The sequence below is a fragment of the Protobothrops mucrosquamatus genome, unplaced genomic scaffold (assembly GCF_001527695.2).
Source record: "Protobothrops mucrosquamatus isolate PMUCROS unplaced genomic scaffold, P.Mucros_1.0 scaffold_224, whole genome shotgun sequence".
NCBI lineage: Eukaryota > Metazoa > Chordata > Lepidosauria > Squamata > Viperidae > Protobothrops > Protobothrops mucrosquamatus.
In genome coordinates, this window is record NW_015386300.1 from 977,274 (window position 1) to 992,525 (window position 15,252).

The 15,252-nt window shown below is 34.4% G+C and overlaps 1 protein-coding gene across 2 annotated transcripts in view; it reads right to left on the bottom strand.

Annotated features, from left to right (window-relative positions):
• Positions 1–2,186: 2,186 nt before the first annotated feature.
• Positions 2,187–15,252, bottom strand: part of UBE2D3 (ubiquitin conjugating enzyme E2 D3) — a 30,716-nt gene continuing 17,650 nt past the window's right edge. Inside the window, exons 2-8 of one of the 2 annotated variants that reach the window (XM_015828392.1) lie at positions 8,011–8,074; positions 7,840–7,871; positions 6,812–6,889; positions 5,828–5,933; positions 4,570–4,663; positions 4,106–4,155; positions 2,187–2,290 (exon numbers count right to left, since the gene is read on the bottom strand). In XM_015828392.1, coding sequence (XP_015683878.1) covers positions 4,107–4,155; positions 4,570–4,663; positions 5,828–5,933; positions 6,812–6,889; positions 7,840–7,871; positions 8,011–8,074 — 423 coding nt within the window. In that variant the 3' untranslated portion in view covers positions 2,187–2,290; position 4,106. The remainder of the gene's footprint in view (positions 2,291–4,105; positions 4,156–4,569; positions 4,664–5,827; positions 5,934–6,811; positions 6,890–7,839; positions 7,872–8,010; positions 8,075–15,252) is intronic. The other variant, XM_015828401.1, reaches the window with a different exon arrangement.

Below are 15,252 nucleotides of genomic sequence, written 5' to 3' on the forward strand. Positions count from 1 at the left end.
ATTGTTTATTCAACCTATGAGTTTTGTTACTTTGTCAAGCATGTGAGGGGAAAAGAGGCTTATATAGCATGCCATAGAATTTAAGATGCTTCAGGAAAGGTGAATTCTTCTGTAATTACAACTACATGACAATCAAATCTTATGTGTTTTAAGCTTGCAAACAATCAGTGTTTATATTAGAAGTCAGCCTGTATATGAAATTAAAATGTAAGTTACATCATCTGAAGGCATTATAAATATGCTTTCCAGATACATTGGGAACTATAATCTCAACATATCTAAAGGGCACCAAGTTGAAGAATGCTACCTTAGTAACATTTTAGTAAAAATGCCATGTTCCCTATAATTAAGGATTTTATTGCAAACTGAACAAAGGAGCCTCATTTTAATTGTCGGCCCTGATTCTTCAAGTAATCTTTCTTCACCCTGTAAAGTTGCTTTTACTAACACCGTAATACATCCAAAGCACTTGAGCGGAATTTGGTGTACCACACTGACAAAATTGAATTCACCAAAATGTAATTTTTTTTAAAAAAAAAAGTTGAAACAAATCATGGCCAAACCTGTTCCCCTTTCATAAAATGTACGGTCTACTTTTATTTTACAATATTTCCAAAATTATGTTGAGGAAAAAGCATTAGGATGCACACAGCAGTGCTAAAGATGGAAGCAGAAGTGGCAGAAGCACAAACCCATAGCACAGGACTAGAAAATACTGAACTATAGACTTGGATGGAGACAAAATTATGATGCAGAAAGGATAAAATCCATCATTATCAAACAAGAATTAGTGGCACAAGTCAGTGCTTCTCAAAACAGAAAAATACTGTAGCAATGACTTTATTAATTTTTAGTCACCCTGAAATAGTGATCCTTGCAGCAAAAAATGTTTGTTAATATAGGTGGTAGCATGATAATCCTTTGGACAGCAAACATCCCACATTGAAAACTCACTTCAACACAACCTCATGACAATTCCCACATCAAAACAGTACTTTATTTTGAAATTTTGCCTCTTTACTCCCACAAAAAGATCTTTCAGCTGTCAAGTATACAAGGCGAAGAAATGCTTCTCAGTTAGCAAGCTGGGTGCATTTGGCGAAGTCTCCACAATACACCTGTACATATATCATCTGGGTTCCAAGCCTGTAATTGAAAACTTGGTTCCCAGGACCTTGTGTAGCTCACTAAAGTCTACACTACTAGGTTAGCTTATTAATTCTGCATATTCCAGGGCTGATCAATGTGTCAACCTGAACACAGACCAAGTATTATAACTGAACATGGCAAAAGGTTCACTCTACTAACTTCACATCATTATTTGATGTCAAACAATGAGGCAAATCCCAACAAGTATATACAAAAACCACCTTTGCTTTTACAAAAGACTTTGTTTCCCATACTGATTAATTCAGGCAGCTAACTCATTGGTTTATGTAACTTTATTGAAGAAAATAAAATCAATTACTAAGAGAGCTATTAGTTGATCATTCATCCATTGACAACTTGCATCATTTATTCAGTGCTATATTAAACTGCTGTGGAAGATAGATTAACTAATAGCTCCAAGCATCCTAACAAAATTTAAATGAGAATTACAAAAATGTTCCGAGACCCTATTTTGGAATACAAGGGATGTTGGACTTCCAATCTCCATTCTCTGTAGAACAAGAACTGGTCATTCCTTTATTGACATGCATAAGATACATCACGTGTTCTGTTCTGATGATGCTACAAGTTCTGTACCAATTCTCCAACCATACCAGTTATGAGCACAAGTATGTCATGAAACCTCAGTCTCTAACACTGGAAGGTTTTAAAACAAGATGGATGATGCTACAGCAATGCTATTTCCTGTGATGTGAGCAAACTGAACATCCATCTCCCCTCCCTTTGGGTGATTTCTTCAGAAGGACTGTTAGAGCAGTGAGGAATGATTTCAATCTCATAACCAAGTTAGAGTGAAGACATTGGCCACAACACACATGCTCCATTTAAAGAATTCTGAATCTTGGGCAATTGTTCTTGTATAACTACTTTACAAATTCTAAAAAGCAGTTATTGTCCAAAGCTGGAAGAGCTAAAGTCTTCTCAGATGAGCATGTGCATGAATGGATAGAGGTAAATTTAAAAAAAAAATAGATGAGGTCTGATAGGGGAGCAGCCGGATAAGAAAATCAAAAAAGAACAGTAATTTAAAGTTTATTCCAGCTATAATGCAGGTTATTCTGACTTAAGGTAGCATCACATGGCATACTTCTGAGTCCATTCCCGAGATATTCTGTTGTACCTGGAAAAGAAAAGAAAAATACTTTTAAAAAAGTTTAAATCTTTTTTAAAAGATTATATATTTTATACATATATATGTATAGATACGTATCAGAAAAACCAGAGCCAGCAATAAAAATGTAACACATTACAAAGTTCTGTGCTGGCCTTTGTCTATAACTAAGGTTTGATCTGACATATAGTTCTTTGCAGTGACTCATGGACATAATCATTTATACTAACTTTACAAAATATTTAATGTATTCCAATGAAAACTGGAAAAAATTAGTTTCTAAAATGGAAATAATATATAAGTCAATAACAGGAACACCTCAAATCATTTTGAAAATGGTTACCAATGAAGAAAATCTACTTGGCTTTCTGGAAATGTGAACAACATGAAGGGAAAAAACCCAAACTTTCTGGATATAAATAAATGCACTGATTCAGAAGTTTTTAAAGATTAATGCACAACTGAATCAGATTTTTTTTTTCCTTTTGGAACTGATGGACAAGTAGAAAAATGCTGTGAAACTTCATTTTCCTATATGACAACTGCAGCGAAATTATCATATGCTCAAAGATTCAACACATGAACAAGAGAGGAATGATTGTGACATTGATGGAGCTTGCAGAAATTATAAAACTAATTTTGTTGATTAGAGAAAAGATAGTATCTATAGTTATGGTAGACTGGAAATCCCTTGCAGATTTTTGCATGAAACAGAAGAAAAAAATGCACTTATGACTTATGTTTTGAAGATTAGGAAAAAAGGATAGAAGTTAGCTTTTTTTATAATCATAGGGTAGGAAATTAGAAGCTTATTTTTTCATTTTTTCTTTCTGAATTTTTGTCTTTTCTTTTTCTTTGTTTTATTCTATAATAATTTGTATTAAGTTTTTATATTCTCTTTAAAACATTCAATAAATTCAAATTTTAAAAAATTAACTAAAAATCTATGTGGATTTCTTAGTACATGTTCTTATTCAAAATTTTAGGATAAATTGAGTAATCTCTTTCCAAAATGCAAGAGTTTACTCAATTTATTTGATTAAAAGTTGTAAAGAGAATATAAAAACTAGGAAATCAGAATTCTTGGTGTGCAGTATCCCTATAATTTCCTATGATTCAATTCTACTAACTGGTATCAACTTCAGTATTCACTTGGTCATTTGGATAGTGTTGATAAGAGTGAGAACCATCAATATAATATTTTTTCCACAATTTTACAAGTTTTGGAGTGTATTCTAGACAAAGCTCACCTGCCAATTTTGATATAGCATATAAAAATACACCGTATTGCATATTAGAAATCACAATGTAATATGCAAGTATAAGTGGATATTCTTTCTAGCAAAACTCCACACAAACATCACAAACCCTTAGATACTAAATACAGCAGCCTCTCGCATAAGCAGGGATTGTGAGAGAACTGTGCAGAACTCCACTGAAATCAAGTCAGTGCTAATTTACATGCTCAGTTATTATGTTAGTGTCTACCTATACATGCCTATAGGCTTTTGTACTTCTGGATTTAATCTGCTAAATAATTTAAATTATAAGTAGAGCCACATTTGTGCTGAATAGGTCTCAAAATACTTACCAGTTAAGTGATTTTTCCAGAACCAAGAAATATCTACAAAACTTTTAAATATTTTGACTATTCTCATCTAGCCATGCAAGATAGGCCTCCCACGCTGAATACAATCAAGCAGTTAAAACTTTGTATTTCAGTGACTTGAACAATCTTTTGTTAGTTAATCCAGTGCCTTAAGCATGCTGCACTCAAGTGCTGAAGTCCCCACATCATTAATGCACCATGAAGTGCAGTCTTACCCTACAGCATAGCGTATTTCTCTGTCCACTCTCTTGCTAACCTATTGTACCTAATTAGATAAGTATATTTAGTAACACAGACAAGCCAATAGAGCCCTATTAAATTTATCTGGGCAGATTTAATTGCTAACACAAAGCAGAACTACTAATAGATAATTTTAGTTTACTCGAAACAGAAAGCAATATTTAAATTATCAAAGTAGCGCACAACTTTTGTTCCCCCAACTCGAAACTATTACCAGAGTGTTCTCATTTATAAATTTTCAATAGCAATTTTAAACTTGAAAGTAATGTCAATATTTTGCACAGTGTAAAAATTCTATTCTAGCATGCTACTGAAGTGTCCAAATTAAAAAAACAAAAATATTTTATCCAATTCTGTTTTAAACAGCAGCAATGACTCTACTGTTCTTTAGCCATATTTCACCACATCATTTTTTTTTTAAAGACAAAGTTATACTTACTTGTCTCTGTCTGTTTTATAGATGCGCGCAATCTCTGGCACTAGGGGATCATCTGGATTTGGATCACATAACAGTGAACAAATGGATAAGAGAACTGAAACAAATAGAAAAGAGCATATAGAAAATTGTAAATAGTTCAAAGAACAAGTTATTTACTTCTGCATGTGCAGGTAGAACATACAGTCCCATTTATTTTATTTCAAAAAGATTGTCTCTAGTTTAAAAAAACAGCTTAACTTGATCACCAGAAACTTTATACTTAGTTTGTTTGGCCATGCCCCTATGTATCCCTACACCATACTATTCTGAATATTCTGATAAATAGTTTTGAGTTTGAAAATAGTTTGAGTGTGAACTCATATGACTCACTGCTCTGTATGCAAAACAAGATTCTTCTTTTTCTTTGTCTTGGCTTCTTGATAATCTAAAGCCATATAGGTCTAAAAAATAAAATTAGCAAGAAGCCACTCAGCTCCTCTTTAATGACTCTAAGCCTTAACCCTTAGAGATATCTATTCTGTTTCAACAGGGACTGGCAGTTTTTAACATCAATATGGAACACTTATATAAAATTAATAACAATGATGATGATGGGAAAGTGAAACTACAAAAAGCACAAGTGTCTCACCATGTGAGTGCACACTTCAAGCATCAATTGAAGCTAAATACCTTGAATTGAATTACACTTTATACTACTCTCTTCCTATTAGTATTTTTGGGATATTTTTCCGAGAAAATGGAGATAAATCTGTGGGACAATTGCATGGCTGGGAAAAGTACTGGTGGGTAATTGCCTCAAAACAACAGTCAAATATCATGCTAAAATAGAAAGGAAAGTAAGACAAATCCTAGTACATACAGTATTAAGAATGTTCAAAATTTGTCAGTATAGGAAAGGATCATTCTGGAATACTCTAAAACAAATCATTTCAAACCAAATTCCAGGGACAATTCAGAATTACCAAAATTAATTCTTCAATCTAGAAGCAGGGTAATTCCATGGGTGGTCCGAAACCAAAACATAGCTCTTTCAACCAGAATACTTTGAATCATTTCAATTTGCTAACCTGCCCTTAGAATGACATGATCTGGGAGGAAACAAAAGATTCAGGAGTTTTCTAGAATATTCTGTTCCTGGAATGACAAATTTTGTATAGTCTAAATATAAAACGCATATATTCAAGCTGCTTTTTGTCAATAAAATACAAAAAAACCCAAGAATATCAACTAATGTCAATATTCATCCAAATATGCTTACCTTTAGAAATAGTTAAAGCAGGAGACCACTGTGACCTTAGAATGTCAAGACAAATGCTGCCATTACTGTTAATATTTGGATGATAAATTCGTGTTGTAAATGCAACCTAAAAAATTGAGATCAATCTGTAATCAATATACTGAACTTTTTCAGATTAAAAATACTGGTTCTCAATATTTAGAATATACACAATTCTGCTTAACAGTATCAAAGAGAAGAATGTCTGCTTGTTAGACTTCATATAAACTTATTTTTTATATACATAGCTTGAAATGTAATTCTACAAGTGGAGTACTTACAAGGTATGTAAATTCAATTCTATACAACTGCTATTTTTCTAATTAACAAAAATCACTCTTTCTGTCAGTTTCCTTAGAAATATATTCAGGGTTAGTGTAAAATCTAATGTATGCTATATCACATCACCTTTCTCTAGGTTTGGTACTTGAAACTGCATGGGCAGGGGAGAGCTATTTAGTTCTGGGGCAAGTATCAAAATAAAACTGTTATAATTTTTATCATTTGGAAATAGATATCTTTTCAACTTTCAGAACTATTTTTACAATGTTTTATTCTCAGGCTGGTAGGAAAAATTCACAATGATGTTCCACATGACAGACTCAAAGAATATAGAAGTGTCAGTAGTCTAAAACAGTGAAAATTGGCTATGTTAAAAAAACCCACAATACATTGTATATCACAGCCCAGATATCTGTATGTGTCACCAAACTATATTATAATGGCCTGAAAGCATGTTCAGTAACTGCAGCTACAATCATAAAGCAAATATATTTTAATTAATTCTGTAATTATTTGAATGTAATAGATCTATAATCCAAAGGGTAAGTCAGTGTATAGATATGAAGAAGCAATTTCTTTATGCCTCTTTGGCAAGTCAAAATGCTTTAGCAATGGTCACAGTCTATTACTTGCCGATTCGTGCAGAAATTCAATGTTTTAAAGTAAGTTTCCATCTTTACTTACCTTAGGTGGCTTGAAAGGGTAGTCTGTGGGGAAATGAATTGTCAAAAAGAAAACACCGCCTTGATATGGACTGTCATTCTGACAAAGAAGAAAATTCAGAAGTTAAACATTTCTGTAGGAACTATAGTTTAAGAGACACTGAAGAATTATAGTAGCTAACTAAAAGTAAAACTACCTGCAGCAAAATGACTCATATACTAACACTTAAAAAGCACACTTTGACAATATTAACAATGGGATGCACCTGATGATAGGCTGACTTCAACATTTCCTTCTGCATAAACAGTCCTGGAAATGTTCAAGAATATTGCTACATGTTCTGACATAGTATAGAAGACAGCAATGACATTTATGGACTGCCTTTGCTGGCGTCAATACTGTTTCATGAATATTAAATCTAGCCAACAGATCAGTTTCAGCTGTACTATTATATTGATTTATTGGCCATAATAGTTTATTTTATAATGATGTGCAAACTTGCCATAAAGAATAAAATTTCTTAAATAAAAAGTATGATATATGAAGCCCCCAAAAGAAGCCATGATATTGTTTTTCACAGGTACAGTGTTACATAGAGGAACTATCTTACTGAAAGTGTTTTTAAGAAGTAAAAATCTTAAACAAAAGTGTTTCCATGAAAATTGTAAATCAAAGATCATTAAAGCAGGGATTCCCAACCGGGGTGCTCCCCCCCCGGGGGTGCAAGATGATATTCCAGGGGGTGCAAAAACTTGGGTTTAGAAGTTTCAAAATTATAGTGTAATATGCATAATTTGTTTTGAACTTTTGTAAGGGGTGCGAGAATATATCAGAAGCATTCTAGGGATGTGGGGTATAGAAAAGGTTGGGAATCACTGTTCTAAAGTATGCACAATGAGAAAAACAGGACAATTTAAATTAAGTAGTCCAATGAAAACATGCCAAAACCTGTAAACTTTATACCACAAAAAGAACATAACAATAATGTGTTTTTTGGAATGTTTGAATAGCTGACTTTAGAATGAATGTTAATAAACTGAAGTACTTACAGGACCCATAATTGTAGCTTGCCAATGAAACACTGAATGACAGATTGAGAAGGGAAGAGAAAAAAGAAAAAACTGTTATTTAAATGTTTTTCTCCTCCCCCACAAAGAACAAACCATATTGGTTTACAAGGACCTGTTTAAAAGAACCAGTATTTATTATTAACAACTTACTGTCATCTCCAACAGGGCCTGCAGAACACTGAGCTGGTGGGTCACGAGCCAAATCACTAAGTTCCTGAAATAAAAACAATACTGTCAGAGAATTACTTATTTCTACCCCTTGCCCCTCCAAAGCATCAATCCAGACAAATGCTTTTGTGCACCAGCTATTAAAAAAATCAAACTTGTTTTCACATCAATAAACTAATTATATGTATAACAATGCAACTATAATTATTGAAAGCACTGTGGAATGGTCCAAACACTGCAAACATTTCACGTTCATGAATCAAGGGAAGTCTGAAATAGAACTTTTCATAATAGCAGAGGCAGGGTATAGTAGAATATTAAAATTATATTAAAACTTATGATGGTTGAAGAAAAGAATTTTTTTGACATTATGAAGTGGGGAGACAAGTAAAAGCAGTCCAAAACTGGAAAGCTATATTCTTAATTACTAATTATCTGAATTCTTAAGACAGAAATAATAAAAAACAGAAATAATGCTTAGTAGTTTCTGTGCACTGGCAGATACAAAGAATAAACAACATCTAAAAGCTGCAAGCCATATACAGGTAGCCCTTAATTTACAATGGCAACTGGAGCAAGAATTTCCGCTGCTAAGCAATGTGGTTGTAAAGCATGAATCCCACAGTCATTAGGTGAGGTGACTTCTCACCAGCTTCTCCTAACCAAAGTCAGTAAGCAAGCCAGCAGAGAAGACTGTAAATGCTGCAACTGATTTTAAGTGCAAACTGGTTTCCAAGCACCCAGACTGTGATCACGTGACCACATGATTGTGTGTGACAGCAAGAACTCTGAAGACCATAGTAACTATTTGTTCAGCACCATCATATTTCCAATGGTTGTAAGTCAAACTCTAATTGTGGAACCTCCTTTAAAAAGGAAAGTAAAAGGCAACTCTGGATGGTGTCTACACATGGATGAGAAGTAAATATAGTAGCACAAATCAAAATAACATTCCTAAAGCTAACTCAAGTTAGCAATCTAGCAGTTGGTCTGAATACATAGACTGCATCAAAACTCAGGCTTCATTGAAAATTATATAAATTATATTAAATATTCAAACTGGCTGCAATTTTCTCCCAAACACATATATTTGACACATGATCTCTGAACATTTCTAAGTACAATAATATTTTCCCTAAAAATATTAATACAACTTTGTAATTGGCCTATGAGGCTTGATCTTTGGTACAACCTGCATATAAAAATACAGCCATTAGAGGTAGTCATCAACAATAGGAAACACCGAAGGAAGCAGGGCCCCAGGAAGTAAAATTATTCACCTAACTTCCTCCATCTGGACTTCAAAAGACATACTGTAAAACAAAGTATCAGCCTCCAGATTTAATTTTGTTTCAAATAATGCACTGGGTTCCAAATGGATCTATAGGCTTTTAAAAGCAGCTATTAACCAGTGGGGGTTTTTTTTGGTTTGGAAGTTGTCTATCTGCCCTAAAAGAGTAGTCTAGTTGGGAGGTCCTATTAAGAGTGATAATCCAAAGAAACTATTTTGTAAGACTAGCATTTTAAAATTTTGTTTTACTTTAAACACACTAACACAGACTGATCATTAGCATCTCCATGAACCAACTAATCAAGTTCAAATCAACACTTGGTCATGATAACCAAAACTAGGCACAGAGCTGAACATGTCAGCTATAGTGTATTTCAATGTCTGCATATTCAATATTTCCCTCTGTATTATGATAAACTGTACAAAAATGGTTTCTCTTATTCTTTTAAGAACTGAAGACACATTTCATAGCCCAGAGCTTAGTAGATGATCTGAACATTATACCTAGCAGAAAGCAGAGATATGCAGTTTCCTTTCATTGAATCTTAAGCCTCTAATTAAGCAGATTTAACATCTTCAGCCTAAAGTCAGATAATCTTCTCTGATCACTTGGTTTTAGTAACATCTTGATTAAGAGGTAACCCTAATGATTGACCATGGAGTTCAGAATTATATTGATCATATGGTTCTAAGAGGAAATGCTATTTTTTAAAGATCTGAATAGACAGATATTTATTCATTTACATGCCTATACAGAATTAAGATATAGGCTGAATTCCCAATATGGGATTTGTCGACATGGTTTGTTGACACATCCTATGCTTTGACCCATTTATTTTAAATTAAAAGAATTTTTATGAAGTAGAAAGCTGGCATATTGCAAAGCTTCATCACGATCCTTATTTAAAAGGAGGCCCATGTGTCCAATTAGCATTCCTAAAAAATACTCTGGAAGCAATCTCATCAGCTCACAAGAGAGGCACAAGAACTATACAAATGCATTAACTTAAAGTCTGCCTTGAGTAATTGAGAAAAAAAGGCTGCTAAAACTACAATGTAAAAAATACGGGGAAGAGTAATTGTTAACAAGATGGTTTACTGACTTTTTACAGTAGTTACATAAACTTTGAAAAAGTAAAAAAAAAACTGTTTATTTACTAGAAATCTACATATATATTTTCCTTAGTTGCAGGCTATTTCATTTCAGTTTAGAAAATACATTCTTTAAGGTAACACATGGTCTCCATTTATTAATACAACGCAAGATGCACCCTCAGGCAATTTGCTATAAAGTGAGAAAGAAAGGGGAATCGGTATTCACATTGCAGTATGTCGTTTCTAGTTACTGCATGAGTTTCCAAAACTGCCATTATCTTAGAAACAAGCAGTTATGCTTAAACATGTGTTTAGCTCCTACACTGCAGATGCATATTTTTCCTAGAGCAGCATTCCCCAACCTTTCCGGATTGGCAACCCGGTCCAAGGGGGAGGGATGGAAGAGAAGAAGGCTTTGGGGGTGTGGGGCAGGCATGCTTGAGCGACAGGTTCATTTGTGTGAATGGGCTGCAAGCACCGACGTCCGCCACTTTGAGAGTGGGGCTCTGAGTTCCAGCACCTGCCGCTCTCATGAGTGCGGCTGCGCACGCACCACCTTCCACTCACGTGGCCCGGTTGCAAATAGGCCATGGCTTGGTAGTGGGCCATGGCCCACAGGTTGGGGACCCTTGTCCTAGAGTAAGTGCTGTAAGCCTTACTTACCAGCATTGCTTATGACACATGAAATGATAATTTCTTCCCAGTGTATAAAATAAACAGGATTTATAATTGCATAATAATATTAAATATCTTCTGAGGAAATATCAATACCTTATCTTACTATCATCATTCCGCACTAATACTAAAAATTAGGTATATACAAATATGTAATAACAGCCCATCTTAATTCAATACTGAGTCTCTTAGTAACTAATCAGTTACAGGTAGTCATAGAGTTATGACCAGTTGCTTAGTGATCGTTCCAAGCTATGACCAACCTGAAAAAGGGGACTTACACAAAGAAGAGTGAGTCAATCTATTTTCCAAAGCACCAGAAGTCAAGACAAGAAATAATGGATGGAAATTAATCAAGGAGAGAAGCAACCTAGAACTAAGGAGAAATTTCCTAACAGTGAGAACAATTAATCAGTGGAACGGCTTGCCTCCAGAAGTTGTAGGTGACTTTTAAGAAGAGACTACTTGTCTGGAATGGTATACGGTCTCCTGCTTGAGTAGGGGATTGGACTAGAAGACCTCCAAGGTCTTTCCAACTCTGTTATTCTGTAACTTTGATTCAGATTAGAAGTTCTGATGGTCAGACCCTCCCCGCAGTCACATGACCACGTTTTAAATGCTTGACAACACAGATGCATTTATGCTTATTTGCAGCACTCCATGGTCACGTGACATTTTACATTACTTTTGCAGAAAATCAACACTTACGTCCAGTTTTCAACAAAACTGTGCCCATAAGTGAACCGTTGATTCATTTAGTGACAGTACCATTTGCTTTATGACCACAGTAAAATTGGGTCGGCCACACAACTGACCTGTATTACAACCATCACATTATAGGGCCGTAATAAACAGGCTCCATTACAGTATGTCTTGCAACTGGTATTTCTAGAAATGATCTCACCAACACAAAGGTAGCATTCCAAGACTCTTCAACAGCTTCCCATGAAATTATCTAAACTCCTTTTAAAGACAGCCAAATTAGTAGCTGTTACCTCTCCTTGCAGTAATGGAATTCCACAGCTTAATCAAATGTTGTATGCAGAAGTTTCCTTTTCATCAGTTTTACTTAGGGATAATATATCCATCCTTACCCTACTTGACCTTTTGATGTCATCAATCATGGTATCCTTTAGATTGGGGTGGGGTGGGCATTATGGCGTTGCACTTGTTTACCTCTCTCTTTCAGGGTCAATTCAAATAATGTTGATGGGAGAAGAGAAGTCATGGCCTCCACTATATGGGATGCTATAGGGATTAGTGCTTTCTCCTCTCCTCTCCTTTTTTGTAATATATTTTATAGATTTTTTAAAAAACATAAATCACTTAATAATTGGTGAACAGTGTGTTGTCTTGGTTACATTTGTAAAACAATCACTAACAACTGATTTCTATAATCCATAATCCAATAATAGTTTTAGTTGATTTCCTCTTTTCCCAAAATATCGTCTTTTGCAAACATTGAGTTAATACAATTCTTATAGATTCTGTTACAGTCCTTATTTTAATTTGTTTCTCCCACCAAACTCTAGATATTCTTACTGGTTAAGATTTTCTCAAAAATTAATTACATTTAAGAATTTAACTCTATTTTTCCATATGAACCATCTTACACTTTTACATTTCTTAAGAAATAGATAAAACAGTAGAAAAAAAGAAAAAAAAGCAAGAGTAAAGAAGCATAAAAAATAACATGCTACTTAAAATATATATATCCCTCCTAAGCTAATACGTATTTATTTCCTAAATCTTCTTTTTAATCATAATTAAAACTGTTTAATCTTTAAACATTCTATTTAATACATCTAGTCATCTAGTCCTTTAACTCTTATTCAAAACATTTGTATCCATTGTAATTTTCTTAAATTCAATCACATTTAAATATCTAAAACATTTCCGTTATCCAAGTCATTTCAACTTTTTTATATTACTCATATCAAGAAAGAGAAAAAAGAGAAAAAGCATACTATATTATATTTAGAGAATTCATCCCTCTTAAAGTGACATATATATTCCAAAACCTTTCTATTTAACCATATTCAAACAAATGTTTCTTTTTTAAGTATTCTCTCTGGTAAGTCCCATCATCTATTTTCTTAGTTTCCACTTTAGTCTTTTTCTTTTGCCCAGTGTCTTTCTTAATCAATATATTTTGCTGAATCAAAAAGGTTTTCTGTATGTTCATAAATGTTGCTGTAGATATAAAAAGTAAATCAGGAGAAGTGTCTTTGTACAGGACTTCTGCCTTTCCATGTTTGTTGAAAATGTTTTTCTTTTTCTCTCCGCTTATCATTTCCTTTCTCTCCAATGTTCCTGACATCTCTACAGTATATTTTATCCAATCTGTTTTCTTGTCCTCAGATTTATTTTGTAGTCTAGTCTTAAGGGATAAGTTGTTTTTTCCAATTCTTGTGAATTTTTTTCCATTAGAATTAAATCATGTTTCCTTGTTTTGTTAAGTTCCATCTTTAAGTCTCTATTCTCAATTCTATATCCATTTATCTGTTTATCTGCTCCTTTTCTGTTGTTGTTTTCTGGGAATTTTTTTGTTGGAGTTAACTTGGAAATAGATTGATTTATATTTTCAAAGTTGTTTTGGATTTCTTTGTGGTTTAAAGTCATTGTTGTTTGAATTAGTTGCAGTATACTATATATCCCCTCCTGTGATGTATTTATGTTTTCTTGATATGTTCTTTCTACATGTCTCTGATCCATGATAGCCAAGAATTTGAGTTTTCCTCTCCCTTCCTTTCCTCTGTAAATAGCTTTAGTCCCAATTAGAAAGATATTTGTAATCCAAATAGTTCAAAAAAAGATTTTTTCCTGAAATTTATAATTTTCTCTTTGTCTACCGCCCAGATTATTGTCTTTTTTTGTCACAGCTGTTCTTTGTTGTTAAAGTTTTGAAGGTCACATAGATCAGCTTTTCCCAGATTTTGCCAAGTCTTATATTAAAGTCATAGCTGTCATAGTCTTCATCTGCCACTAGGTGTCAGCAACTATTTGTTTTTCAATTTCCAAAATGAACAATTATCTCTGAAATGAGAGTCTTAACCATTAAAACAATTTTAGATTTATCCAGATTTAAGTTTTAAGTTTCAGGTTTTATATTTATTTCACTTCCATGTATTTTGATCCTCCATAAAAAGATTAATTCGCTGCTTTTGTTAGTATAAGGGTGGGGCAGAAATCCCCCTCCTTCCCTTTCAGAGGTATTTTGCTTCTTGGGGATCTTTTCCAGGAAATTAAATGTAAAATAGAAAAGAGAAGATCAAATTCCTCACCCAGTTTCAAGCATGCTGTTCACAGTTGTGCTGGTTAGTGCTTTTGGACTTTGGATGCAAGCAGCTTGGGCTGGTCAGTGCAATACGGCCAGCCTTTCTCCTGTCGGGTTAGAAGACTTTCCCAAAGTCGAATGGAACGGTCGCAGCCATTCCAGAATCGCTAGAGCACTCTTCTTTCTTCGTTTCCTCTCCAGGGCGATGACTTAGACCCATTTCGGGTCCCCTGGCAGGGTGAAATTAGCCACGGGGGTGCAGAGAATCCGCAAGCCAACGACCGATCACTACTGTGCAAAACCGGAAGTCCCTCTCCTCTCCTTTTTAATGAGCATGGTGAGGTCATCTGTTGTGATACCCACCTATATGTCTCTCCCTCAGCAAATTAAGCAATGCCATAAATGTCTTATGCCAATGCCTGGAGGCTGTGTAGATTTAGATGGAGAATAATAAGCTTCAGCTGAACTCTGGAAAAACTGAATGGCTATTTTGGAGGGGCCCACTGACTCACAGATTATGCCATCATTAGTAATGGAGGGGGTTGCACTACTCCAAACAGACCCAGTGCACAATCTGGGGGTACTTCTAGATACACAACTCCTGATTAAGCAGCAGATGGCCATCATGGCTAAGAGGGCCTTTGCACAACATCTTATGCATCAATTGTGCCCATTCCTGGATCAGACTGCCTATAGTCATTCATGTCCTAGTCATCTCCAGATGGGATTTCTGTAATCTATATGGGTGTATCCTTGAAGAGTATCTACAAGCTGAGTTTGGTGATTCTCTTGCAGACATTTCATTACCAAACTAGGCAACATCATTAGTGCACTAATAAGGTTTTTTTTTATATTTGTACTGCTGTTTTTTAGATCTTCATTTTTT